The sequence below is a fragment of the Sorex araneus genome, chromosome 5 (assembly GCF_027595985.1).
Source record: "Sorex araneus isolate mSorAra2 chromosome 5, mSorAra2.pri, whole genome shotgun sequence".
Classification (NCBI taxonomy): Eukaryota; Metazoa; Chordata; class Mammalia; order Eulipotyphla; family Soricidae; genus Sorex; species Sorex araneus.
The window spans coordinates 1,375,158-1,402,949 of NC_073306.1; the positions used below are offsets into that span (position 1 = coordinate 1,375,158).

Genomic DNA, 27,792 nt, shown 5'->3' on the forward strand with positions numbered 1-27,792 from the left:
CCCCTGCAGAGCCGCCCGGCGGGTGGGCAGGGAGACCGAGGGTGGGCACCTGCCCCCGCCCAGGCCCCCCACCCCCGGAAGTTGGGGCGCCCAGGGAAGGGGCTGCGGGGGACGGTGCCAGCGCCTTGAGGGACTTCCAACACCCTTAACCAGCATCTCCCCCGGGTTAGGGCCACAGGCGGCTCACCCGCCACGAGGCCGCCTGACAGCTCAGTTCGCTACGGCTGGACTTGAAACGCGGCCGGTCTGTGGGCTTCAAAGGTCCCTGCCTCCTCCTGGGCCGGGCTGGCCGCCCGCGGGCGCCACCCTCTGAGGACCCAGGCAGGCAGCGGGCAGGGGGCAGGGTCGTCCAGCCGCCGCACACCTGAGGACTGGTAGCATGTGGTTCTCGCATGTGTAATGTGTGATGGCGTGTCATGATGTGTGCACCATGACGGTATGTGTATGTGATGATGTGTGCATGTGTGCATGTGCTTATGATAGGGTGTGCTCCTGTGTGAACACATGCTTGTGCATGCATGTGACTGTGTAGCTTTGTGCATGTTATCACGTATGTGACACTGCTTTGTGTATGCACACGTGTGACGACGTACATGTGACACCATGTGCATATGATAGCATGTCCACTCTTACAGTACAAACACATGGGTGCTTGTGTGAGGTGGTAACATATGTTACACACGTAACTGTGTGCACGTGTGTGATGGCAGGCGCATGCCTGTGACAGTGTGTACCCAGGTGTGGCCATGTGTGGTCGCATGTGAGTCGTGGCTGGGGTGTGTGTGTGGCTGTGTGGTGGTGTCTGTTGCCGTGCTGCCAAGGGCTATTGTGTGATGGGGGGGGTTGGTCACCGCAGCTGCTGGGGTGGGCAGGGCCACGGCAGGGGGTGCCTGGCCCTGGGCCGCTCCCCAGCCCGGGGCGGGGGCAGCCCTGCAAACGCCCAGGCAGCAGCCCCCGGGCCAGCCCAGCCGCACTCCTCTCTGGAGCCCGCAGGAGGCAGGACCCTCCCTGAGCTGACCGGTGGCTGTGAGTCCACTTGGCGTCCCACAGCCCCTCAACTGGACATGACAACAGAGGGTCCCCTGGCCAGGAAGCGCTGACCAAACACACACATGCCAATACACACACGTGCACACACAGCACACTTGCGCATGCATCCACACACAATGCACACACACACATACACAACCTTCTTACACACATACACTCACACACATACTCTCACACACACCTGCACACACACATCTGCACATATGCACCATATGCACACATGCACACACATAAACACAACTCTCGTGCACACCTGTATATGTACATACATGCCCATACAATGCACACATGCATGTACAATATTTACACATACACATATGGACACACGCACACACTTTCTCACACATACACACAAGAACACTGACACAAGGACATGCACACAGTACACATGTGCATACACACTCATACACAAACACACATATGCATGCAAACACACAAGCACACATGTGGGTGCATGCAAACACACAAGCACACATGTGTGTGCATGCACACATGCACACATGCATGCAGAGACACTCTCATACATGTGCATTCACACTCACACAGAAGCACACGTGTGCACACACACTCACGCACAAGCACACGCATGCATGCTCACACTCATACACAAGCACACATATATGTGCACATACTCTCACACAAGCACACAAGTGCATGCACACGCACCCTCACACACAAGCACACACATGCCTGCATACACATGCATGCACACACACACAAGCACGCGTCTGTGCACACACACCCACGCACGTGGGAAGCCACAGGCTGCCTCCCAGGAGCCCTCTTGCAGGCCGCGTGCTCCTTACCCCTGCTTAGATCACGCGATCCGGTGGCTCCATCCGCGCGGGCCGCAGGCAGCGGGCGCCCGGGAAGCACTGGAGAGGAGCGGGGGTCTCTGAGCCCCTCACGCGCGTGAGTGACTGGGAAGGGGCTCGGCGCAGCAGTCCCGACTCTCCCCACTAGGTGGCAGCAGCGCGGCCGCCCTCTGCCCACTGGGGCCCAGCTGCTGCCCGACACGGCGCCCCACATGGACCAGGCAGGGCGCTCCAGGCCACGGCCAGAGCGGCCCGGGCTCCTCTGGCGAGTGGCAGCGGGTGACGCGGGTCTCTCCCGGCGCCCCAGAGCCCTGGCCCGGCCAGGCGTGTTCCCCAGGCCACGGGGTCAGCGGCCCGGAGAGGGGCCTGGAGGGGCCGTGGGACCCTCGAGCTCTGCCCGGGCGCAGACCCCTCGCCTGGGGACTGGCCGCCCGCCGCCGCCCAGACTCGCCTGGGCTCTCTGTCCAGTGCCCTGAGCCCCGGGGCTCCGCGCTGGGCTGCGTCCGGGCCCGGGTCCATCCCTGCGGGCCCGGCGTGGTCGAGACGCCGGCTGTGGGCTTTGTCCAGCACCTGGAGTGACCTTGCAGGAGAGTCCCCGCGGCCACTCATTGTCCCCCAAAGGTGGGGCGGGGGTGGGGGGGCCGCCGGAGAGGGGCAGCGTGCGCTGGCAGCCGAGCCCGGGGGTCCTGGAGCGTCGGGCTCGGAGCCGTGGGCGCGGGCGTGGGCGCGGGTGGGCAGCGGCCAGCCCGGACCTGGGGTGGGGGAGGCGCGCCCGGGCCGGGCGGCCACGCGGGCTCCGGCCCGGCCAATCCGGCGGAAACTTCGGCGGCCCCCGCCGAGTCCCCCCCGCGCCCCCGGCCGCGCGCGCTCCCCGCGCCGGCTCCCCGGGCGGGCTGGGCGCGCCCGAAACCGGGTCGGAACCTCCAGCCGCTGCGCTTGCCGCCGGTTACCGTGGCAACACCATCTCCGGCGCCCGGCGGTCCAATCGGAGCCGGCGGCCTCGCTCCAGCCTTCCCGAGGTGGGGACCCGGCCCGGGCCCGCGCTGGGGAAGGGGCGCCGCGAGGCGGGGCCGGGCCGGGGGCGGGGACGGCGGTGACGTGGCCGGGCCGGGCGGGCGCGGGCGGGACCCGCTCGGGAGGCGCAGACGCTCGCGGGGAGGCGGCCGAGCGGCGCGGGCGGCGGGACCCGGGATCCCCCGCGCCGCCGCCGCGTCCGCACGCCCCGCGCCCCCCGGCGCCCCGGGCCCGCCTCCCGCCCGCGCCGCGCGCGCCCCCCGACCCCGCCGAGCCGCGGGCGCCCAGCGGCGGCCGAGCCCCCCGGCCCGCGCCCCGGAGCCGGCGGCGCGCCGAGGGGACCCGCCCGCGCCCCTCCCGGGCCGGCCGCGGGGTCCCCGCCCGAGCCATGCGCCCCCTCGGCGCGCCGCCGGCCGGCCTGGAGCCCCGCGCGGCCGCGCGCTGACCCGCGGACCCGCGCCGATGGCCGGGGCCCGCCGCGCCTGACCCGCGCCCCGAAACGTGACCATGTGGCTCCGACAGCTCCTGGGACTCAGGTGAGCGGGCGGGCGCGGGGAGCGGGGTCCCGGGCCGGCCCCGGGGGGCGGCGCAGCGGCCGGGCCGGCAGCCCCGAGCGCCTCCGGGCCGGACCCCACGGCCGCTCCCGGCGGAGCGGCCTCCCGGGGCGCCCGGCTGCCCGGCCGGCCCTCGGCGGGGACCCCCGCGCGGGGGCGGCGCGGCGGGGGGAGATGCGGCGCCGGAGACCCCGCGCCCCCCGACCCGCGCGCGCGGGCAGGATCACGGCTGGCCCGGGACCCGGGGCCGCCCGGAGCCCGTGCGCGGGGCACCCCAGGGCCCTTCCCGAGAAACTTTGGCCGCGCTGCCGGCCGGGCTTCTCCCTCGCCCCGGTGGCCCGGGGCCCCGCGCGGACCCGCGGCTTCGTGCCGGCCCGGTTCGGGTCCGAGGTGGCCGCGGAGCGTGCGGTTCGCGCGTCCGTCCGCTGGGCTGCACTGCGCGCCCGCGCTGGGCTGGGGTCCCGCGCTGCCCGCGTCCCGCCCGGCCGCCCCCTCGCCGCCCCCGCCGCCCCGCGCGCGTCCTGGTTTCCGAGCGATCGAGGGCAGAGCCCGCCTCTCCCCGCGCGCGTGACGGGCCGGCGCCGTGGGAAGCCGCGAGCCCACGGGCCACTGTCGGTGCTGGCCCTTTCCTGGAGACCGGCGCCGCGCCCCCACCCCGCGGGGGGCTGGGGTGTCCAGCGCGCCCCGCGGGCTGAGAGGTCAGTCGCCAGACGCGGCCGGTGGGTATCCGCGCCGGGACGCGATAAGGTTTGGCTCGGCCTTTCTGGAGCAAAAATGGAGCAAGGACGCCTGTGTCCAGGTGACCCATCCAGGGGCCGCGCCTCCCGCCCCCTGGTCTCTGCCGGAGTGGGGGGGGGCTGGGCGGGAGGGTCCCCCCACCCTGCGCGCCCCCTCGCCTTCGCTTCCTGCCGCTGTCTGGCTCCCTGTGACTGAGGCAGGCAAGTTCTTGGAACCGACATCTTTTTTTGTGACTAAGTTGCTGGATGGAGAGATGCGTCCATCTCGGGGAGGACCAGGAGCCGAGCCCCGCGCCCCAGGCTGCCTCGCGGGGCCGCGCTGGCCAGAGGAGAGAGTTCTCTGCCTGATTTTGAAGTTTGACCTTTCGGGTTTTGCCCCGGTGTTAGCACGGAGGGAGATGCTCTGTGAGCCCGCCCCGCACCTGGCGGGGACCTGGCGGGAGAGGGCTCTGCCGTGTCCGGGAGCGCTGTCCCCTGGCCAGGAGGGGACCTGCGTGTCCCTGCCCGCCCCGGGCTGGCTGCAAGCTGGACATGGAAATGTGCGTTTGCCCTGGAGACACACTGTCTCCTTCGCTCCCCAGGTGAGCCCTCGCTCCCTGCTGCGAGCCGGCAGCCTGGGGGGGCAGGGGAAGGGGGCACTGGGGCCAGGGCTCGGCTCTGCCCCCCCCGCCCCCACCCCCGGCCCCGTGCAGGGGGGTCTCTGTGCCCTGTGTCTGCCCGTTGCCGTGAGAGCCGAGAGCCCGCCCGCGGAGGCCGCTCGCAGGGGAAGCAGATTGCTGAGTTCTTTGTATGCGCTTCTGGTGGGAGTTGTTCCCCGGCTCCAAAGATACCTTCCGTCAGCAGCCGCGGGGGCCGGGAGGGGCTCGGCCGGCAGCTGCCCGCTCGCTCGCACGGCCCAGCCTGCTTGCTCAGCGCCCGCGTGCCCGCGGGAGTCCGAGCTGGGCGTCGCTGCCTGCGCCCCTGGCCGTCCCCAGCCCCGCCTCCTCCCAGCCCCTGCCGGGGCCATTCCTCCGTTCCTGCTGGAAGGTTCCGTGGCTCCCTTGGCCGAGGCATCCCTGGGGGGTGTGGGTCTCGCCCGGGGCCGTGTCCTGGCCTGGGGGGCGGGAGGCCACTGCGCCACGTCCGAGTCTCAGGGCGGTGATGGGCGTGTGGCGGGCACCCAGCGGCCGCTTCAGAGCTGGGCCGAGAGCTGGCTCCGCCGCCCCTCCCGGGGCCGCCCTGCTGGCCGGGGCCCTCCGGGGGCCGCCCCAGGGAGCGGGGGCCAGATCCGGCGTGATGCGATGGAGGGCGGGGGCAGATGTGTCTGGACTCGTGTCTCGGGGGGATGGTGACATCTTCCGACCACATGGACGCAGCCCTGCCCGCACCCACCCCAGATGTCCAGTGTCCAGAGGAGGGGGCGGGCGCCTGGCCCCGCCTGCCGGGCCTGGGCTCGGACCCACGTGACCACCTGCCTGGCAGAGGGTCAGCACGCAGCTCCCAGCGCGACCGCTCCTGCCTCCCGGGGCCGCTGGCAGCCCGGGGCACCCCCCGAGGTCCCGGGCCTGCGGGCGCGTGTCCGGCTCCTCTCTCCGCCTCCCTGGAGGGTTTGTGGGGAGGCGGCGGGTGCTGGAGCGAGTCCCGAGAGGGCCGTGGCACCGGGCGAGCACCCCCCGCCTGGGGCGGGCACCCAGGGGCCGCTCGGCGCTTACGTAAGAGTCATCAGCTTTCCACGCGGACCTGCCAAGTTTTCTTCAAAGGGTTACAAGTCAGTCGAGACGGAATTGATGTACAGATTAGCCCAGACAGCCGGGTAGATCCTGCTCCAGATTCCCGTGTTTGAAGTCTGGCTCGGAGGGTTTCTCCGGCCGGCCCCGGGGACGCGCAGGTGAGGGGCGGGGGCCGGGCAGGCCGACCCTCCCTCCGCCCGTCTCCTTCCAGGAATTGGGGGGCTGCCCTCGGCCGCCCGCGGGCAGAGGCCTCTAGGGAGGCTGAAATTGGGTCCACCCTGCTCCCCGCCCCTGTGCTCGCGCCTGGGGTCTCCCCGACCATGGAGCTGCCCCTCCCCCGGTGAGCCCGCGGGGGGGGGGTGAAGGCTGCTGAGGATCGAGTCCAGTTGGCGCAGCCGGCAGGCAGGTCTGCGTGAGCCGTGTCTCAGGGAGGGCTGTGACCCGGCCAGCCGACCCCATGGGGGCCCCAGGGTGGGGGTCCCGGGAACGCAGAGGCTGATGGGCGGGGCTCAGCCTGCGCCTGCATCTCCACGTCCCCCCCCCCCCCCGCCCGGGCTGTCCTGTCCTCCCCCTCCCCGCCCTGCCCGCACACTCCCTGCCGCTTCTGCCCCGCGGCCCACTGCCTGCCCGCCCGCCGCAGCCTGGTGGGACTCGGGGCTCTGGCCACCGTCTCTGGGAGGAGCCCCAGCGCAGGGCAGGAGGGTGCCCGGGGGTGCCCGGGGGCGCCCGGGCGCTGGCTCGGCTCTGGGGCCGCCTCTGCTCTGTCCGTCCTGGGGGCCGCTTGCCGCCCCCGGCACTGAGGTGCAGGAAGGAGCCCCGGGCCGGCCGGGCCCCGAGGTCCTCCCCCGAAGGGCTGTGTGGGCTGGCGGACCGGCCCGCCGGGGCGGGTGCTGGGGGAGTGGGAAGCCGGGCACGGCCTGGCGGGAGAAGCGGGTGACGGGCGGGGACTCCGCGGGGGTGGACACGTCCTGGACAGAGTTCGGCAGGAATGTGGGTCCGGGGCTGGGGGGCAGGTGGCGTCCGCGGCTGTCCCCAGCGAGCCGCACGCGGGAGGGGCTGGCCGTGCCCCCCCGCCCCCGTGGGCAGGGCCCCTCAGGTGGGCACGGCGGTGCCCAGGGCCCGAGGGTGGGCGCAGTGAGTCAGTGCCTGCAGGCTCGTGTCCCGCCGTCACCGCTGCACGCGTGTGCGGACCCGTGTCCCGCCGTCATCACCACACGCGTGTGCGGACCCGTGGTCCCGGCTACCGTGTGCAGAGCTGGCCTGAGTCTGGGCTCAGCGGCCGTGTCCCCGGTGACACTCCGTGTGGGGTCTGTGGCCCTCCTGCCCCCAGGGAGCTCGGAGACCGCTGGCCGCTGCCGTGTGTGATGCAGGTGTGCGGCCACAACGGGTGCCGTGTGTGTTGAAGGTGGGACTCAGGGTTGAGTGTGTTGTGTGTTGTGTTGAGTGTGTGCTGTGGGTTGTGTGTCCTGTGTGTTCTGTTGAGTGTGTGTTGTGTGTTTTGTGTGTTGTGTTGTATGTTCTATGTGTGTTGTGGGTTTTGTTGTCTGTTCTGTGGGTTGTGTTGAGTATGTACTGTGTGTTGTATTGTGTGTTCTATGTGTTGTGTTGCGTGTGCTGTGTGTTGTGTTGTGTGTGATGTGAATTATGTTGTGTGTGCTGTGAGTTGTGTTGACTGTGTGCTGTATGTTGTGTTGAGTGTGTGCTGGGTTGTGTTGTGTGTGCTGGGTTGTGTTGAGTGTGTGCTGTGGGTTGTGTTGTGTGTTCTGTGTGTTGTGTGTGCTGGGTTGTGTTGAGCGTGTGCTGTGGGTTGTGTTGTGTGTGCTGGGTTGTGTTGTGTGTTCTGTGTGTTGTGTGTTCTGTATGTTGTGTGTACTGGGTTGTGTTGAGTGTGTGCTGTGGGTTGTGTTGTGTGTTCTGGGTTGTGTTGAGTGTGTGCTGTGTGTTGTGTGTTGTGTGTTGTGTGTTCTGGGTTGTGTTGAGTGTGTGCTGTGGGTTGTGTTGTGTGTGTGAGTTGTGTTGAGTGTGTGCTGTGGGTTGTGTTGTGTGTGAGTTGTGTTGAGTGTGTGCTGTGGGTTGTGTTTTGTGTTCTGTATCTTTTGTGTGATGGGTTGTGTTGTGTGTTGTGTGTGTGTGTGGGTTGTGTGTGGGTTGTGTGCTGTGGGTGCGTGTGTGTGCGGGGTGCCGCCTGAGGCTGTGTGGGGTCTGGGTTGCGTGACGGGGCGAGGGGTGGCCGTCAGGAGGCTGTGTCCAGGGGCCCGGGAGCCGGGCCGAGCCCTGCAGGCTCCGCCGAGGGGCAGGGACGGGCCTGGCTGGTCAGGGCGCCCGTGTCCCGCCCGTGTACCCCCGCCCAGCGGCCACAGTGGCCCCGGCCAGGAGTGCGGGGAGGGCCGTGCGCTGCGGCCACACCTGGTGCCTGGGACCCCGTGCCCGGCGGGCCGTGGCTTCGGGCCACCCCAGGGCCCTGACGGGGGACAGGGCAGGGCCAGCACTGCAGCTGGGTCGTCCCACACGGACGTCACCAGAGCTGAGACCCGCCTCCCCCACGGGCGACGGGGACAGGCCCGGCCAGCTGCTGCGCCAGGCACAGGCGTGTTTGTGGCCAGGAGCACGGGCTGTGGGGCGTGTCCCCGGCCAGCCCCTGCCGGGCTCAGGGCGAGCACAGACGCCGCTGCTCGAACGGGTGGGGAAATAGGGGTGACAGGGGTCTGGGGAGGGCCAGGGGGAGGGCCTGGGGGAGGGCCTGGGGAGGGGGGCTTGGTGGGGGCCTGGCGGAGGGGGGAGGGTCTGGGGAGGGGGGCCTAAGGGAGGGCCTGGGGAGGGGGGCCTGTGGGAGGGCCTGTGGGAGGGCCTGAGGAGGGGGGTTTGGGGGAGGGCCTGGGGAGGGGGGTTTGGGGGAGGGCCTGGGGAGGGGGGTTTGGGGGAGGGCCTGGGGGAGGGCCTGGGGGAGGGCCTGGGGAGGGGGGCCTGGGGGAGGGTCTGGGGGAGGGCCTGGGGGGAGGGGGGAGGGGAGGGCCTGGGGGAGGGTCTGGGGGGCCTGGAGGAGGGCCTGGGGAGAGGGGCAGGGGAGAGGGTCTGGGGGAGGGCCTGGGGAGGGGGGAGGGTCTGGAGAGGGTCCGGGGAGGGCCTGGGGGGAGGACCTGGGGGGAGGGCCTGGGGAGGGGGAGGGTCTCAGTCGGGAGCACACGCAGGGCTGACAGCTTTGTCCCAGCGCTGAGCCTGACCCCTGCAGACCAGGAGTAAGTCAGGTGCCGTGCACGTGGGGCTCTGGCCAGGGGGAGGGGGCGGGGGAGAGGGTCAGGGTGAGAGGTGCGGGGAGAGGGGGCAGGGGAGAGGGGCTGAGGGGAGGGGTGGTGTGGGGAGAGGGGTTAAGGGGAGGGGTGGTGTGGGGAGAGGGGTCAGGATGGGGGGAGGGGTGAAGGGGGAGGGGGCTGCGGGCACCCAGGAGGAACAGTCCCCCCCCAGCCGTGTTGCCGGAAGCTGGGGACCCGCGGGGGCTGGGGCCGCCCTAGGGGAGATGAGCGCGTCAGAGGCACCTGCGTCTGACCCGGCATGAGCCGGAGCACTGTCTTCTGAGCACTCAGCTGCAGGAGTGGGTGGTGTGGGGCGGCTTGTGCCAGGCCGCACTGGCCACAGCACCGCCCCCCCCACCCCGTGTCTACGCCACGCCCTGGGCCAGGCTGCCCTCAGCCCATGGCGGCGCCCAAGCCCAGGCCCCTGTGTGCGGTGGGAGGGCCCTGGGCGGCCGGCCTGGCGCCTGCCGCTTCCTCCTTGCGGGCCTGAAGGCCAGTGGGGCCCGTGCCCAGGCAGGCGGTGCTGTGCCAGGCTGGCGCAGTGCTGGGGCAGGCACCGGGCCTGGCGGCACTGGGGCGGGAGAAGCAGCGTCTGCCCCGGCTGGGCCTCGCCCCTCCCGGGCCGCTGAGGTGGCGCATCCGCCCCGTGGCAGCTATGGCACCCAGGCCTCCGGGCTCCCGCGCTCCCACTGGCGGACGGGCCCGGCCCAGCCCCAGCCAGGGAGGCACCAGCGCTCGGCCTACGGAGCGGCCAGGAGGGGTCTCCCGAGTCTGGCCGGGATAGTGTGGGCCCCGGAGGGTCTCTGCAGAAGCACCATCTGGAATGTTCCAGGAGTTGCTGCCTTGGCCGCAGGCAGAGACGCATCATGGTGGAGGGGGGAGACGTGAGGCCCCAGGGCTGTGCCCTGAGGGGCCCCCCGGGGCTCTGTAGGGGTGCAGTGGCCGGGAGCGTGGGGGCCGCAGCAGGGACCCTCACTGCGAGCTGGGCACCACTAGGAGCTGCACCCAAGGCTGGTGGGCAGGGCAGGGCAGGGGAGGGCAGGGCTGGTGGGCAGGGCAGGGCAGGGGAGGGCAGGGCTGGTGGGCAGGGCAGGGCAGGAGATGGCAGGGCGGGGGAGGGCAGGGCTGGTGGGCTGGGCTGGGCTGGGCAGGGCAGGGCAGGGGAGGGCAGGGCAGGGGAGGGCAGGGCGGGGCAGGGGTGCGGGCGGTGGTGGTGCCCGGTGGCCCTCGCTGTGCCTACTCAGAGGGCCCAGCCCGGGCCTTCCGGGACGTGCGGGAGGAGGGACGGACACCCCCAGGCTGCGGGAGCCTGCAGGGGTGCGGCGCAGGAAGGCAGGCCCTGGGGAGCCACTAGGGTGCTTCAGAACCTTCTGGAAGGCCAGCGAGTCCTGTGTAGGGCAGCGCGGTGGCAGAGGCCGGGACAAGGCGGGAATGGAGGGCCGGGACTGGGGCCGGGCGGGGGTCTGGGGCAGGGGCATGGTGCGAGGTGAGGCCCTGCAGAGCCCCTGTCGCCCGCGAGGCTCCCTCGCCCGTGGCACCCGTGTCCGTCTGGGAGGGGTGCGGTGTGGGGGTCCGTGTTCCCTCAGAGCTTTGGGTGGAGGGGCTGGAGCCATAGCACAGCAGGGAGGGCGTTTGCTTTGCACGCGGCTGACCCGGGTTCGATTCCCAGCATCCCACATGGTCCCCGAGCACTGCCAGGGGTGATTCCTGAGTGCAGAGCCAGGAGTGACCCTGAGCATCGCCGGGTGTGACCCGAAAAGCAAAAAACAAAAAGAGCTTTGGATGGGGCTCCTCGGGTGAAAGTCTGACGAGAAACAAGCTAATAGCCGCATTCACTGTCAGCACGTGGGGCTGCGGTGTGTGCGTGCACGCACTCGCACGCGACACGGGGCACACAGCATGCGTGTACGTGGTTTGCACACGTGCCACATGTGTGCATGTCTGTGCCCACAGCAGGGCGGCAGGATATACACTGTGTAAGTGTGCATATGTGCAGTGTGCAGAGATGGGGGCAGGTGTGTGCACGTATGTGCTGTGTGCATGTTCATGTGTGCATTGTATGTTTGTGTTTGTGGGTGCTCGTGTGGACAGATGCGGGGACCCCTGGGGATGCGCCGGAGGGTGGACAGGTCAGAGCCGGCCCAGCTGCCCCTGCTGTGGCCGCGGCTGAGCGTGTTCCTCTGCGTGACCAGCTGCCACCTCCCGGGAGACGGGATCTGTGACCCGGGTGAGACTCACACCCAGACCAGGTCGGCTCCAGCGACACAGCCGCCCCCGGGCCCGCCGGGACCCACCCGGAGACACCCGCACCCAGGGCCCCCAGGGCCCCCAGGACCCTCCGCCCTGGCCTTGCTCACGCCCGCAGCTGTCGCAGGCCCTGGGGAGGATGCGGCCGCAGCACTGCTGCCTCGGTCTGCTGCACATGTGACATGCATGCACACGTCTACAAGCACTGCTGCCTCGGTCTGCTGCACATGTGACATGCACGCACACGTCTACAAGCACTGCTGCCTTGGTCTCCTGCACATGTGACATGCACGCACACGTCTACAAGCACTGCTGCCTTGGTCTCCTGCACATGTGACATGCACGCACACGTCTACAAGCACTGCTGCCTCGGTCTGCTGCACATGTGACATGCACGCACACGTCTACAAGCACTGCTGCCTTGGTCTCCTGCACATGTGACATGCACGCACACGTCTACAAGCACTGCTGCCTCGGTCTCCTGCACATGTGACATGCACGCACACGTCTACAAGCACTGCTGCCTTGGTCTCCTGCACATGTGACATGCACGCACACGTCTACAAGCACTGCTGCCTTGGTCTCCTGCACATGTGACATGCACGCACACGTCTACAAGCACTGCTGCCTTGGTCTCCTGCACATGTGACATGCACGCACACGTCTACAAGCACTGCTGCCTCGGTCTCCTGCACATGTGACATGCACGCACACGTCTACAAGCACTGCTGCCTCGGTCTGCTGCACATGTGACATGCACGCACACGTCTACAAGCACTGCTGCCTCGGTCTCCTGCACATGTGACATGCACGCACACGTCTACAAGCACTGCTGCCTTGGTCTCCTGCACATGTGACATGCACGCACACGTCTACAAGCACTGCTGCCTTGGTCTCCTGCACATGTGACATGCACGCACACGTCTACAAGCACTGCTGCCTTGGTCTCCTGCACATGTGACATGCACGCACACGTCTACAAGCACTGCTGCCTCGGTCTGCTGCACATGTGACATGCACGCACACGTCTACAAGCACTGCTGCCTTGGTCTCCTGCACATGTGACATGCACGCACACGTCTACAAGCACTGCTGCCTCGGTCTGCTGCACATGTGACATGCACGCACACGTCTACAAGCACTGCTGCCTCGGTCTGCTGCACATGTGACATGCACGCACACGTCTACAAGCACTGCTGCCTCGGTCTGCTGCACATGTGACATGCACGCACACGTCTACAAGCACTGCTGCCTTGGTCTCCTGCACATGTGACATGCACGCACACGTCTACAAGCACTGCTGCCTTGGTCTCCTGCACATGTGACATGCACGCACACGTCTACAAGCACTGCTGCCTTGGTCTCCTGCACATGTGACATGCACGCACACGTCTACAAGCACTGCTGCCTCGGTCTCCTTTCGGTTCTTATGACGGGAATGTGCGTGCGTGTCTGTGTAGACGTGTGCATGCCACCACGTGTACCTGTGCATGTGCTCTCTATGCACGTCTATACACATACATACCTGAGCTTGGCGTGCTGCGTCCACGCCCCTCCCTACCCCCGCACACGCGTTCCGTGAAACCTCCTCTCCCGCCCGGGAGACTCCTGGTGGTTCTGGGGATGAAGCGATCCCCGGAGCCGTGCAGAGGCGCGAGAGGGCCCGGCCTGGAGACAGGCGAGAGGGAGCACAGGACGCCCCACAGTGGCGACAGCGTGACCCGGGTACCGCCCCGCGCCCCCCCCCCCCCGGGCTCGGGCTCCACAGACTAGCCTTTGAAACCAGCCGAGCCCGCCTGGGCCCACGATTCCGCGACACAGGTGTGCATCATGTGTGACTACATGCATGCACATGGGACTTGTGTGTACTTAGGTCCCTGTGTGTTCCTACATGGATTTGTGTGTACATGTGTGCCTGTGTGTGTGTCTGTGTAACACATGGGTGAGCCTATATGTGTTTGTGTACATATGTGTACATGTGTGTCTATGTGTGTCTGTATACATGTGTATGTTTGCCTATGTGTGTCTGTGTACACACTTGTACATATGTGTTTATGTGTGTCTGTACATGTGTGTGCATGTATGCCTATGTGTGTCTGTACGTGTGTGCATGTGTGCTTATGTGTGTACACATGTGTGCATGTGTGTCTATGTGTGTACACGTGTGTGCGTGTGTGTCTATGTATGTCTGTGTACACGTGTGTGCAGGGGTGCTGTCATTTGGGGCTGACCCTTCAGGGTCCCCGTGACGGGGAGGCGGATCTCATTCAGGGGATGGACCCTCGAGGGCCGAGCCAGGAGGAGCCCAGCCTTCCCAGGGTCCCCGTCTGTCTGCCCGGGCCCCTCGGGGCTGGCAGTGCCCGTGAGCAGGGGCTGCGGGGAGCCTGTTCTCGCCTGTTCTCGCCTCCCCGCCGGTCGCCGGCATCACGGGCCGGTGTGTGCGGGCTGAGGGCCGGGCTGGCCGGGGGCTTTGGGACCCACGTCTCGGCGCTGGCCCCAGCACGGCTGAGACTCGGCGTTGGGGAGGATGGTGGCCCTAAAGGGGGCCCCGTGTGCTTGCTGTCCTCATGCGGGAGCACTGCCTCAGGAGCACCTGTGTTGGCACTCTCCAGAGTGCCAGGCCTTTGCTGAGCATGTGACACCGCTGCCCCCTCCGGCCAGCACCGCCCCGGGCGGTCACTCGTGCCCAGAGAGGTTGGTGTCCTGGCTGAGGTCACACAGCTCAGAAACGACCGAGACCTGGGGGGTGGGGGTGCTGCGGCCCGTCCCTCAGCCCCTGCCCTGCCCGCCCTCACCCAGAGACAGCACAGTGCGGGGGTCTGCGGGGGCAGGGTGGGCAGGCTGGAGGGCGGCGCCGGCCCTGAGAAGCCCCTGGTGCCTGACAGCGGGACCTGGCCCAGGCCGTGCGCGTGTCCCGGGGCCCGCGGGGACCCTGCAGTCAGCTCGGCAAGGGCGCCTGCCCCCCCACAACCCGGCTCGACAGGACCCGCCCTGCAGGCGTGCACCTCCCCAGCTCCCCCCAGCCCCCCCCCGGGCCGCCCGGCCCCTGGCCCGGAGCCCCAGGAGCCCCCGCGCCTCCCACCCTCTCGGGGAGAGCAGCTCGGGCCGGGCCTCAGGAGCCAGCAACAGGCCGGGGGCCAGCGCGTCCCCCTGGCACCGAGCGGTGGCTGTTCCCGCCTTCCCAGCCAGTGTGATTCTCGCTGCAGCCCGCGTGTCCGCTCACCCCGGGCCAGGCTGTGTCTGGGGGTCCGTCTGGCCCGTCGTCCGGGGGGGCGGGGGGACCCTCTGTCGCCCGGGAGGAACTTCCGGACAGAGTGGAGTAGGCCAGGAGGCCCGCCCAGCTGTTTGCAGCAATCAGGCAGGGCTTCCTGGAGGAGGCGGCCTTTCCTGCCCATCAAGCACCCGGGGAAGGCAGCAGGTGGCCCGGGAGGACGGTGCTCGCAGGGAGCGGCGGGTGCTTGTTGGCGGGCAGTCCAGCTGCTGACCTGAGCCCAGGGGGCCGGGCGGGGCCAGTCCCCGAGCAGACAGGCAGCCGCGGGGCACCGAGTCCAAGCCCAGAGCGCGGCGTCGGGGCAGGCGGCGCCCACAGAACAGGGGCAGCTCCGCCGCGGGCAGCCGAGCACCCCACAGTGAGCAGTGTGGGAGTTCCCGGCGGGGCGGGGGGCTGGGGGCACTGTGCTCAGCCGAGCAGCCAGAGAGGGGCAGGTGAGGGCGCGGGGCGTGTGCCCGGGAGGGCCTGTAAGAGCGTGTGTGTGTGTGTGTGTGAGGAGTTGGTGTGTGTGTGAGTGTGTGTGTGAAGAGTGTGTGTGTGTGTGTGAGGAGTGTGTGTGTATGGAGTTGGTGTGTGAGTGTGTGTGTATGTGAGTGTGTGGGTGAGGAGTGTGTGTGTGAGTGTGTGTGTGTGTGAGGAGCTGGTGTGTGTGAGTGTATGAGTGTGTGTGTGTGAGGAGTTGGGGTGTGTGTGTGAGGAGTTGGCGTGTGAGTGTGTGTGTGTGAGTGTGTGTGCGTGAGGAGTGTGTATGTATGTGGAGTGTGTGTGAGGAGTTGGTGTGTGTGTGTGAGGAGTTGGTGTGTGTGTGTGAGGAGTTGGTGTGTGTGTGAGTGTGTGTGTGAAGAGTTGGTGTGTGTGAGTGTGTGAGTGTATGTGTGTGTGTGAGGAGTTGGGGTGTGTGTGTGTGTGTGTGTGTGTGTGTGTGTGTGTGGAGCCGGTGCGTGTGGGGAGCTGCTGGGTGTGGTGGTACCACTTGGCCTTGAAAAATCCATTAACGCGTCTGCCCTTTCCACCCGTCAGCTGCCAAGCAGCTCAGAAACTCTAATTAACAAATCTCTGCACAGCCCCTCAAGGTCAGGGAACATCATTAGCCTTATTTCACAGATGGGTAAACTGAGGCAGCGGGGTTCAGCAGTTTCTCTGCAGCCACTCGAAGTCGCGACGTCCTGCCCAGGTTCCGTGCAGAGCCCCGCCCGGCCTGCCCGCGCCTGTGCTGGAGCAGGAGCCCCGGGGACGAGCCCTCCTGCTGCCCTCTCAGCCAGGCAGTGGCCAGAGAGGGCGGGAAGGACGCCTGGAGACCCCCCACGCCTCTGCGCGGCACTGTCTGCCCAGCCTGGACCCAGGCAAGAGGAGGGGCCCGGGGTCAGTGGCAGGAGGGCCGGGGTCAGTCAGCAGGAGGGGCTCGGGGTCAGTGGCAGGAGGGGCTCGGGGTCAGCCAGCAGGGGGGCCGGGGTCAGCACGGTATTCACTGCAGAGAGTCGCAGCGTCACTGTCCACACACGCATCGTGGCCTTAGGCCGCCCTGTGTGCCCCCCCGCTCCTGCCGCGTGGTCTCTGCAGGCTGTTCTGGAAGGTTCTGTGTGCCCTTGTGGCTACAGGGCGGCCGCCCGTGGACTGTCCCCGTGGAGGCGCCTCCCGGTGTCCTGTGGCCGCTGGGCAGAGCCGCGCGGGCCGGGCTGCGGGTGTGCCCGCCTGTGCGGGCTCGGCCGGCCCCTGCCCTGCCCGCCGTCTGCCCTGCGCCTGGCGGCCGCTGTCCAGTCACAGCTGCGCGTGGCCCCCCGGTAACTCTGCCGAAGGGATTAGGAGCCACTGGAGAGGGTTAGAGCCTCCCCGGGGGGCTCCGGGGCGGGAGCGGGGCCGGCCAGCCCCCAGCTGACGGTCAGCCCCGGGCTGCCCACGGGACACGCCTGGGCCCCCCAGCCACGGCCCGGGCTCCGAGTAGCCGCCCGCCTGGCCCCGCCCGCCCGCTCCACCCCTGCTCCCTCCACCTCTGCCCCCTCCACCCCTGCCCCGCTCGCCCCCTCCACCCCTGCCCCCTCCACCCCTGCCCCACCCGTCCCCTCCACCCCTGCCCCCTCTTCCACACCCTGCCTGAGCCCCCTCCCCTGCCCCACCCAACCCCTCCACCCCTACCCCCTCCACCCCTAGCCCCTCCACCCCTACCCCCTCCACACCCCCTCCCTCCCCGCCCCAGCCCCCTCCACCCCTGCTCCCACCCACTCCCTCCACCCCCACCCCAGCGTCTCCCGAGAACCCGGAACGTGCTGGAAGGAATCGCCAGCCCAGTCTGCTGTGGCAATTTCTAGAACGTTCTTCCTCTGTTTTGTTGGGGGGTGGGGTTCAGGCGCTCGCAGAGGCTGAGTGTATCTGGGGTGTCCGTGTTCCCCGCGGGCACATGGCCGTTTCCTCCCGCGTGGGGTGGACAGCGGGGACCCAGGGGTCTGGGCGGCGAGGCCACCCCTGCAGACGCAGCCTCCCGTCGCACTCCCGCAGGGCCTGTGGCCCCGGGCAGCCGGCCCTTGGACCCGGCCTGGTCTGGCTGCCGCGAGGGGCCCTCCCCCGGCCCGGCTGCCGTCCCCGTGCCCGTCTCGCCCGTCCTTCAGGGCCGGGTGCCCCCGCACGGAGCCCGGTGAGCTCAGGAAGAGCCGCCGGCAGCTCCCTGGGTTGTCACCTGCGGGGGGCGTGTCCCTGGGGGCCAGGCAGCAGGGAGCTGGGCTCTCCCGGGGTCCTGGGGGGCCGCCCGCCCTGCAGGACCCCCGAGGGCCCCCGGGGGCCGCTGTGTGGGCCTGGGGCCACCCTGGCCGCCCCCTGCTGGGGGCTGTCCCCCCCCCCGGCCGTCCTGTGTCGGTGTCTGCGGCGTGGGGAGCGGTTTCCTCACCGGGGCCTGGTGGGGCCGGGAGGGGCCGCGGCTCGGGGCCTTCTGCAGGGGACCCAGGTCTCGGGCTCTCCGGGGCGTGTTGCACACGGCGGAGCCACTGCAGCCCCGGGAGTCGGCGGGCAGCGGTCACCTCTGTCCTTCCCAGAGGGGCTGGCGGCCCCCCTGCCCCCGCCCTGCCCCGCCCCTCCCTGCCCCCTCTCCCACCCCTCCCTGTCCCCTCCCCGCCCCCGCCCCTCCCTGTCCCCTCCCCGCCCCGCCCCTCCCTGTTCCCTCCCCGCCCTCACCCCTCCCTGTCCCCTTCCCGCCTCCGCCCCTCTCTGTCCCCTCCCCACCCCGCCCCTCCCTGTCCCCTCCCCGCCCCGCCCCCCCTGTTCCCTCCCCGCCCTCACCCCTCCCTGTCCCCTCCCCGCCCTCACCCCTCCCTGCCCCCTCCTCGCCCCGCCCCTCCCTGCCCCCTCTCCCGCCCCCACCCCTCCCTGTCCCCTCCCCGCCCCCTCTGCCTCATGACTGGTGGTGGCAGGAGTCTGGGCTCTGCAGGGGTCTCTGCTGCTCAGCGGGAGGCAGGGCCGGTGCAGGTGCAGAGGGAGGGGCGGTGTGGGGGGCTCCCAGGCCATGCGTGTGGGTGGGTCAGGCCCTAGTAGCCGCTGGCGGGATGTCCCCAGACACCGCCACTGAGGCCCGGGGCCACCACTGCTGCTGCCAGGATCCAGCTGCCTGCCGGGACATGGTCTGATGAGGCTCTAGCAGCAGCCCCACACGGACAGGCACGCATGTGCACGCGTGTGAGTGCCTGGACACGTGTGCATGGGTGCAGATGCCCATGAGTGAGTACATGTGTGCGGTGTGTGTGTGTGTGCATGTGTGTGTGTGTGTGTGTGTGCGTGTGTGTGTGTGCAGCTGTGTGTCGCTCAGGAAGGCGGAGTCCCGCCCAGGACCCAGCTGGAAGCCTCTTTGCAAAGATGATGGAGTTTGTGTTCATCCGTTCACTGTCACAGCAGCTCTCGCGGCAGGGAACAAATGACGGTTAGCGGACACGCTCTGTGGATTCACGTGTATTAGCTGACATGCTCCGTGGACCACGTCTGTTGACTAGGAAGCTCCGTGGATTCACATGTATTAGCTGACATGCTCGGTGGGTCACGTTCGGTTGGCGGACACGATCCGTGGGTCACGTGTGGGTGGACACACTCCGTGGGTCATATGTTGTTGGACACGCTCCATGGTCAGGCTCTCAGGGTGCCTGTCTCATCTGAGGCTCGACTGGGGACGATGCTTGGTGGGCCTGGAGTGGGGTCCTTGGCGGCCACAGCAGGGGCTGGACCCGAAGTGTCCTTTGCTGCTGCTCCAGGGCCCCCACCTCCCTGGGCACCCCCTCCCTGGACACCCCCCTCCCTGGGCACCCCCCCTCCCTGGGCACCCCCCTCCCTGGGCACCCCCTCCCTGGACACCCCCCTCCCTGGGCACCCCCCTCCCTGGGCACCCCCTCCCTGGGCACCCCCCTCCCTGGGCAGCCCCCTCCCTGGGCACCCTCCTCCCTGGGAACCCCCCTCCCTGGGCACCCCCCTCCCTGGGCACCCCCTCCCTGGGCACCCCCTCCCTGGGCACCCCCCTCCCTGGGCACCCCCTGCCTGGGCAGCCCCCTCCCTGGACAATCCCTCCCTGGGCACCCCCCTCCCTGGACACCCCCTCCCTGGGCACCCCCTCCCTAGGCAGCCCCCTCCCTGGGCACCCCCCTCCCTGGACACCCCCTCCCGGGACACCCCCCTCCCTGGGCACCCCCCTCCCTGGGCACCCCCCTCCCTGGAAACCCCCCTCTCTGGGCAGCCCCCTCCCTGGGCACCCCCCTCCCTGGAAACCCCCCTCCCTGGGTACCACCCTCTCTGGGCAGCCCCCTCCCTGGGCACCCCCCTCCCTGGGCAGCCCCTCCCTGGGCACCCCCCTCCCTGGGCACCCCCTCCCTGGGCACCCCCTCCCTGGGCACCCCCCTCCCTGGGCACCCCCCTCCCTAGAAACCCCCCTCTCTGGGCAGCCCCCTCCCTGGGCACCCCCCTCCCTGGAAACCCCCCTCCCTGGGTACCACCCTCTCTGGGCAGCCCCCTCCCTGGGCACCCCCCTCCCTGGGCAGCCCCTCCCTGGGCACCCCCCTCCCTGGGCACCCCCCCTCCCTGGGCACCCCCTCCCTGGGCACCCCCCTCCCTGGACACCCCCTCCCTGGACACCCCCCTCCCTGGGCACCCCCCTCCCTGGGCACCCCCTCCCTGGGCACCCCCTCCCTGTGCACCCCCCTCCCTGGACACCGCCCTCTCTGGGCACCCCCCTCCCTGGACACCCCCCTCCCTGGGCACCCCCCTCCCTGGGCACCCCCTCCCTGGGCACCCCCCTCCCTGGGACACTGTTGGAGGCGGGGCCAGGAGTGCCCGGCCCGCTACAGGTCAGCCTGAGCCTGGCTGGGGCCTGTCCCTGGCCCATCGTGCCTGGCCGCGCCACTGTCCCTCCCTAAAGCTCAGTGGACACAGTGCAGACCTGGACTGAGGGCCGTGTGGGGACCCTGGGGCAGTGCCAGGACCCTGCAGGCCACAGGTGCACCATGGACGGGGCTGACCCCGGAGATGTGCCCGGCCACGTGCCGCAGCCCCTGCCCCGAGGACACCCTGTCTCTGGTCAGCCCTGTGTGTCGTGTGACACCCCTGCCTGCACCCCTGGGGCACCCCATGTCCTGACCGGGACCGCACAGCTGCTGTGTCCCGGATCCCAGGACATGGTGGCCCGGGAGCAGGTGGCAGGACCAGCTGGTCACCAGTGGACACTGGAGAAGCCCCGCTACCTTGGAGAGGGGCCTCGTCGGACGTGCCCCCAGGAAGTGTTTCTGGCTCTGCCTGAGCCTCGTCCCCGACTGGGCGGGGTGGGGGCGAGGGACGGCGGGAACTTTCCTCAGGGGCTGGCGGTGTCTCTCGGCAGCTGCCCCTGCCTTGTCCCTGCGCCCCCGGGCGGGTCCGTCCAGCTCCTGCCTCTGGCCTGGCTTGGCTTCTCCTGGGCGGTCTCTGGGGCCTTCTCAGCCCCCTCTCTGGAGACCGGTTCTAGCACATTCTCCAGAATGACACCACGACGGACAGTGTGGGCTGTGTGTGAGTGAGTGTGTGTAAGTGTGAGGGTGAATGTGTATGTATGTGTGTGTGAGTGAGTGTATGTGAGTGTGTGTGACTGAATGTGTGTGTGTGTGGAATATGTGTGTGTGTGTGAGTATGTGTATGTGTGTATAAGTGTGAGTGTGAATGAGTGTATATGTATGTGAGTGTGTGTATGTGAGTGTGAGTGTGTGAGTGAATGTGTGCGTGTGTGGGATATGTGCATGCATGTGTGTGAGTATGTGTATATGTGTGTAAGTGTGGGTGTGAATGAGTGTGTATATATGTGAGTGTGTGAATGTATGTGTGTATGTGAGTGAATGTGGGTGTGTGTGCGTGTGTATGTGTATGTGTGTGAATGTGTGTGAGTGAATGTGGGTGTGTGTGCGTGTGTATATGTGTATGTGTATGAGTGTGAATGAGTACGTGTATGTATGTGAGTGTGTGAGTATACATGAGTGTGTGTATGTGAGTGTGTGTGAGTGAATGTGGGTGTGTGTGCGTGTGTGTATACGTGTATGTGTGTGAGTGTGTGTGAATGAGTACGTGTATGTATGTGAGTGTATGTGTGTGAGTGAATGTGGGTGTGTGGGGGGATGTGTGTGTGTGAGTATGTGTGTACAGACACGTGCAGTGTCCTGTAGGGAGGATGGACACCTGTGTTCTGGACATTATAGCTGGTTGGACACACAGCACCATGCGGGTGTGACATGCGTGTATGTTATATGTGTTATATACATGTATGCTTGCACACGTAGATACAGGCACATTTGCATGCACTGTGTGCTGTATGCACCATGCGGGTGTGACATGTGATATGTTATATGTATTTTATACATGTATGCTTGCACACGTAGATACAGGCACATTTGCATGCACTGTGTGCTGTATGCACACAGGGTGCACATCATGCATGTATATGCACACATCAGGTCCACATATAGCATGTGCATATGTGCATACATATACATATCTGTGCACGCTGTGTTTGCACGTGTCCTGTGCATCAACATGGCACACGCGTGTGTATCTGCATGCATTGTGCCAGTGCCCTGCACACACACTGTGTCAGCACCAGGCACCTGCGTGCATCTGGGCGTGCCTGTGCGTCTCTGCACATGTGCTCACACGGGACAGGCGTGTGGGCGCTGATGCCGTGCCCCTCATCAAAGGAGGCTCCTCGAGAGACTCGGCTGGCACAGCTGTGGGGTCGGGCCGGCCCAGCCCTGCGGTCACCAGCTGGAGGCCCCGGAGAGCAGATGGTGCCCGTGCCCGTCCCGCGCTGGCCGGCTGGAGAGCGGGGCAGAGACTGAGCTTCCCATTCAAGCTCAAAGGCAGGAGCAGCCGGACCCGGGGCCGGGCGGTCAGGTGGGGGCGGCTGGACTCGCGGCTCCTCGCCCGGTTCCCAGAAGCCCGGGGCCTGCCGGACCTCGTTGGGAGGGAGCCCCTGCTCCGCCCCCCCGTCCCCTGAGACGGGGCGGGGCGGGGGCTCCTCTGAGTGCAGAGCAGGAGAGCTGGGCTGTGGGGGCTCACGGCGCCCCCTCCCCGCAGAGCCCCTGGCCCGGACGCTGGCCGCTGACCAGCCAGCGCCGTCTGCTCTGCTGAGTTTGCTGTGGACGTGGGCAGGAACACAGCGGCTGTATCGGGTGGGGCCTGCACAGCCCCCCAGGGCAAGGCACCCTCAGGGCACAGACCATGCAGAGACCCCCGGACACTGTCCCCAGGGCACGGACCTCCAGGGCAAGGCACCCTCAGGGCACAGACCCCCACAGGGCACAGACCATGCAGAGACCCCCGGACACTGTCCCCAGGGCACGGACCCCCAGGGCAAGGCACCCCCAGGGCACAGACCCCCTCAGGGCACAGACCACGCAGAGACCCCCGGACACTGGCACAGCCCTTCGAGCACTCTGCCGTGGATTCTGGCCGAGCGAGTGGCCACGGGGCCTCTGTAGGGCCGTGGGCAGCACCTTGTGCCCCATCCAGCATCTGAGCTAAGTTATGGGTCTCCGGTGTTAGGGCTCGGGCGGATCTGGAAATATTGCAAAGATAAACTTCTAGCAAGTTTTGTGGGAAATGGAGTGTTTTCCAGCGCCCGATATTGGCTTGAAATCCTGGGGGGGAAGAGTTAAATAAATCAAAGAGACAGGTGCAGTTTTTAGATTAAACAGCCAAACTCATACAAAATCCCTTTGTCTAGACTGGACAAACACCGAGTGTTGTTCCAGACAGTTTGATGAAACGCCCCAGTGTGTGCGCGGCTGCTAAATGCCCACAGTGTTCGCACAGGCCGGGCCGGAGCCGCCGCCCGCTGGGACGGCCAGGCGTGTCGCCGGCCTCGCTGGCCGCGTCCCCGTCTGCCAGAAACCCGGAGGGAGGCCAGCACCCCCGGGAGCCCCCTGCAGGCGCGACGCCGGGGACACCCTCCGCCTGGGTGCAGGGGGCTGGGCTGCCCCCTGGCGGGCCGAGGCCGGGGAGGCCACCCGGGGTCAGGAGAGACCCAGTTCACCCTCGCCTCCTGCGGACCAGGGCTGCCCAGCTCTCACGTGCAGAAGCAGGGGCCCAGGCGGGCTCTCCCTGACCTGCACTGGGCCTGGTCAGCTCCGGCCCTGGGCAATCCCCGGGGACTCTGCCTGTGTCCCACCGGCAGGACAGCAGGGGCCAGTGTCCGTGGGGAAGGCGGCCCTGGGGCCCAGGGTTCAAGTACTGTTCTGACGCACCCTCAGCACCCCGGCCCATACCCCCATTTACAGGCAGGGAAACTGAGGCACGGAGTGTGCAGGGCAAGGTACAGCTTGAGACCACTGTGGGGAGACAGCGCCAAGGGGACATGCGTGTGCTCACCGTGACAGCCTCCTCACGAGTCTTCACACTCAGCTCGGCCTTCATCCGTGTCCCAGACTCCTCCCGGCTCCCCTGTCCTCTGCTGGGGGTCTCCGAGCCTCGGGCTCCCGGGGGACTGTGGCCCCAGCAGAGTTGGCCTGGAGTTGTGTCCTAAACGCCCCCAAATCCCACAGCACCTCGGTCTTCACGGGTGTCGGAGCTGGTGGGGGGAGGAGGAGGAGGAGGAGGAGGAGGAGGAGGAGGAGGAGGAGGAGGAGGAGGAGGAGGAGTGAAGACAGCGATGGAGACATTGGTGATGGGGGGACAGGTGTGGGGATGACGGGCGGAGTAGGAAGGAGACAAGAGTGCTGAGGACCACGAGAGGGCAGTGGGCGGGCAGGGGTGAGGAGGCCGGGAGGGTGAGGCTGCCTGATAGGGTGGTGGTGCTTGTAGTGGTGGGGATGGTGATGGTGGTGATGGTGGTGATGGTGATGGCGGTGGTGGTGATGATGGTGGTGGTGATGGTGGTGATGGTGGTGGTGGTGGCGGTGATGGCGGTGCTCGTGTGGTGCTCGTGGTGGTGGTGGTGGTGCTCGTGGCGGTGGTGATGGTGATGATGGTGGTGGTGATGGTGGTGGTGATGGTGGTGATGGTGGTGGTGGTGGCGGTGATGGCGGTGCTCGTGTGGTGCTCGTGGTGGTGGTGGTGGTGCTCGTGGTGGTGCTGGTGATGGCAGTGAGGGGCTGGTGGTGGCGGGGCTGGTGGTGAGGGAGATGGTGGTGACGTTAAGGAGGAGGAAGCGTCGGTGCTCAGGGCAAGGGGATGGCAGCCCCAGCGTCAGGTGCGGGAGTTGTCAGCCCCCTGCTGGCGCAGCCCCCGCCCCCGCTCTGAGCCGGATCCAGGCGGCTCCACTCTCAGGAGCCCCCGCTGAGGGAAAGGTCAGGGCCTGGGCGGAGGCTTCCCTGCGTGTGACCTCGGGGGCGTCCCCTGCCCTCCTGGAGAGGGAGGACCCGGTGGCGGTGCCGGGAGCATTCAGGAGCTCCCGGGCAGGCGGGGTGGGGGGAGTGTGGACAGTACAGGGTGGGCTTCCTGCCCGCTGGGACCCCAAGTACCCTCGGAAGGAGGGAGGGGTGCGGGCTGGGTGTGAGAGCTTGGGGGGTGGGCAGCTTCTTCCCCCGGGAGGGCCCAGGCTTGCTCAGGCTCGGCAGGTCGAGACCTCAGTCCGGGGCAGGCGCGGGGGAGGGGCCCTGGGGCCTAATTCCACCATCTGGTCAGTGAGCTGCAGGCCAGACCTCAGAGGGAGCGGGGCGGGGAGGAGGGGCCGGGGCTCCCCCAGAGAGGCCCCCCTCGCCCCTGCGACCGGGTGGGCTGGGCTGGTGGCCGGGGCTTGTGGCCGGGGCCAGGACCCGAAGGTCAGAGGAGTGTTGACCCCCTCGGGCCCCGGCAGCCCGCGCCTTCTCCCCTTGGACAGGCCGTGCTGTGCTGGGGCCTCCACCAGGTGGGATGGCCAAGGCCCCTCCCGCGGGCCCCTCCCGTGGCCCCCCCTCCAGGGGGCCCTCCCAGCTGCCGCGTGGGCTGTGTCCCGGACCAGGAGCCGCGCTCGGCTGTAAATCAGCACAAGGACGTAACCTTGGTTCTCTCCGTGCCGCCGATCCATTATCTGATCCCGGCGAGCGCGCCCGGCCCGTGAAGGGCCGCTCCCCGCTGCATCTTAAACGCGGCCGCGCGGCCTCCCCGTGCTGGGACAAGTGTCAGGCGGGGGGAACAAACACACTCCGGGCCGGGGGCTTCCAGCGAGACACATCCAGGGCCGAGAGCGGCTGGGGGCCTCTCACGGTGTGGGGCTGACGCCGGCGAGCTTCTCCCGGGGCTCAGGGCTGCCCCCAGCCCCGGGAGGGGGCAGGCTTGGGGGGCAGCTCCCGGCCCAGTCGCTCGGCCCCACCGGCTGGGAGGGGCGTCGGGGCACGGGGCACGTGGGGGCGCCCGGGTCTGGGAAGACGCTTCCTCGGGGGCTGCTGCTGCCCGCCCCCCCCAGAGGCCTTTCTCCTCAGGCTCCGCCCCCAGAGCAGGGCTGGGCCCTGACCCCGGGCCACACCGGGCCCACCTGTGCAGGGCTGCCGGGAGGCGGGTGCTGAGTCCCCAGGCGGGCCCTCCCGCCTCCCCCCTGCGGAGGGCCGGGGTCCCTGGGCCCTGCGTGGGAGCATCTGTCCCGGGCCCGGCTCCTCCCTGAGCACCCAGCAGCCTCGCCCCCCCCCGCCGGGTCACGGGCACAGCTGCCCCCCACGCTGCGCCCATGGGACCTGCCGGGGAGGGAGCCGAGGCTCGTGTAGCAGTGCTCCTCGCGCTGCCTGGGCCAGGGCAGGGGCGCGTCGGGGCAGGGCCCTCAGCTTCCAGGCCTGACTCTGGCCCCAGCCGCCCTCCTCCTCCCCCTCCCAGCGCCCCGAGGTCCCCGTGTCGGGGCACATGTCCCTGGGAGGCGGTTGGGCCCGAGCCCGTCCCGCCCAGCGCCCCCCTCTGCAGCGAGGGGACCACCCCCGGCCAGGCTGCTGCCTCCTTCCTGCCCCGCCCCCGGGGCCCCGCGTCCTCTCTGGTGTCCCTCAGCCCTGCCCCTGCTCCCAGCAGCTCAGCCCCCTGCAGACCTCGCTTCTGCCACGGACCAGGGCCACGGCGGGGCGGTATGCCCTCACCCCTGCCTGGGCTGGCTGGGCAGCCCCTGGCCACAGGCCACTGCCCTGCGGGGGTTCCCATAAGTCTCTGAGGAAGTGGTCACTCCCCTCCCCCATCCCTGCCCCAAGAATCCCCCGACCACGTGTACTCGGACCCTCAGACTCCAGCCGGGGGTCACAGCTGTGAGACCGTGGGACCGGGGCCCGAACCTCACCAGACCTGCTGCAGGCACTCGCCCATGGGCAGTGTGGGGTGAGGGTGGGGGTCTGTGCAGGGGTGAGCATGGAGTCTGTGAAGGGTAAGGGCGGGGGAATCTGTGTGGGGTGGGGATGAGGTTTGTGCAGGGGTGAGGGTGGGAAGTCTGCAGAGGTGTAGGTGGCGAGTCTGGGGGTAGGGAATCTGCAGAGGTGAGGGTGTGGAGTCTTCAGGGCCTAGGTGGGGAGTCTGTAGGGGTGAGGTGTGGAGTCTGCAGGGGTGAGGGTGGGGTCTGCGGGGCTGAGGGTGGGGGGTCTGTGGGGGCGAGGTGGGGAGTCTGCAGGGGTGAGTGGGGCGGGGGGGAGTCTGCACGGTGTTGGTTCCCTACAGGACAGCAGGCCTTTCTGCCATGTTCTCTCCTCATGGGGGGGCGCGGCTTCTCTCTGGGCGAGGTCAGGGCACCTGGACCCCCGGCCTGCGTCATGTCCCATCTCCCCACCTCAGGAGCCCCGTGCGCCCGCAGGCCCCTCCCTCACGCGTTTAGTCTCGGGCTCCTGTGTCCCCTCACTGCTCCCCCACCAGGTAGTGAGGATGGGAGAGGCTCAGCTGCGGAGAGCCGGCAGGGGTGAGGATGGGAGAGGCTCAGCTGCGGAGAGCCGGCAGGGGTGAGGATGGGAGAGGCTCAGCTTCGGAGAGCTGGCAGGGGTGAGGATGGGAGAGGCTCAGCTGCGGAGAGCCGGGCCTACCCCGTCCCCAGGCCAGCCCGCCCCCCCGGCCTCTGGGCCCAGACCGGGGCTTCGGGGCGGTTGTGCCCAGCGTGGCTGTGGGGTCCAGCCTGAGCTGCCCTGCGGCTCCCGCCAGCCCGGGGACCCGGCTGCCCCCAGGGGACAGGTGCTGGCGCCCGGCTGCGCCTCGGGCTGTGACCGACCTTGCAGAGAGCTTGGAGCCCCCGTCTGCGCGTGGGGCGGCCGAAGCCCCTCCCGCCCGCCGGGTGCTGGTCCCGGTGCCCCGCCGGGCCCTCGTGGTGAGGCTCCCGGGGCAGGGGCGCTCGGTCGGGCCGTGGGCAGGGCTGGCATCCCGGTCGCCTGGCAGCAGTGGGGGAGTGTGGGGGGCGTGAGAAGCTGGGGGGGGCAGTGCCATGGGCCTGGGAGGGGTGGGGGTGGCGGACCATGAATGAGCCCGGGGCTGCGGGCGACCCGACCCACAGGCCACCCAGCCTCTGCCCCAGCCTGCCCTGCCCGGCCCAACAGAGCGGGTCCCAGCCCTCCCGGGCACAGGGCAGCCAAGCCCCACGGAGGGACAGTGTCCACCTGGGCCCACCCTCCCGCGATACCAGGAGCAACCCAGGCTGGGGCGGCCCCAGGGCCTTTGACCCTCAGCAGAGGGTCCCCCAGGCCTCCGTCGGGGATAGGGGGAA

The 27,792-nt window shown here is 68.5% G+C and overlaps 1 protein-coding gene across 5 annotated transcripts in view; it reads left to right on the forward strand.

Moving 5' to 3' along the window:
- The first annotated feature begins 2,153 nt into the window (after nt 1-2,153).
- AJAP1 (adherens junctions associated protein 1) overlaps nt 2,154-27,792 on the forward strand; it is a 50,473-nt gene continuing 24,834 nt past the window's right edge. The window contains exon 1 of one of the 5 annotated variants that reach the window (XM_055137812.1): nt 2,154-2,486. Coding sequence is in view for 1 of the 5 variants with exons in the window: in XM_055137808.1 (XP_054993783.1) it covers nt 3,387-3,415 (29 nt within the window). In the remaining 4 variants the exon portion in view is untranslated. Of the gene's footprint in view, nt 2,487-2,634; nt 2,885-3,257; nt 3,416-3,608; nt 4,153-27,792 lie in introns of those variants that run through there. The other 4 variants (XM_055137810.1, XM_055137808.1, XM_055137811.1 and 1 more) reach the window with 4 other exon arrangements.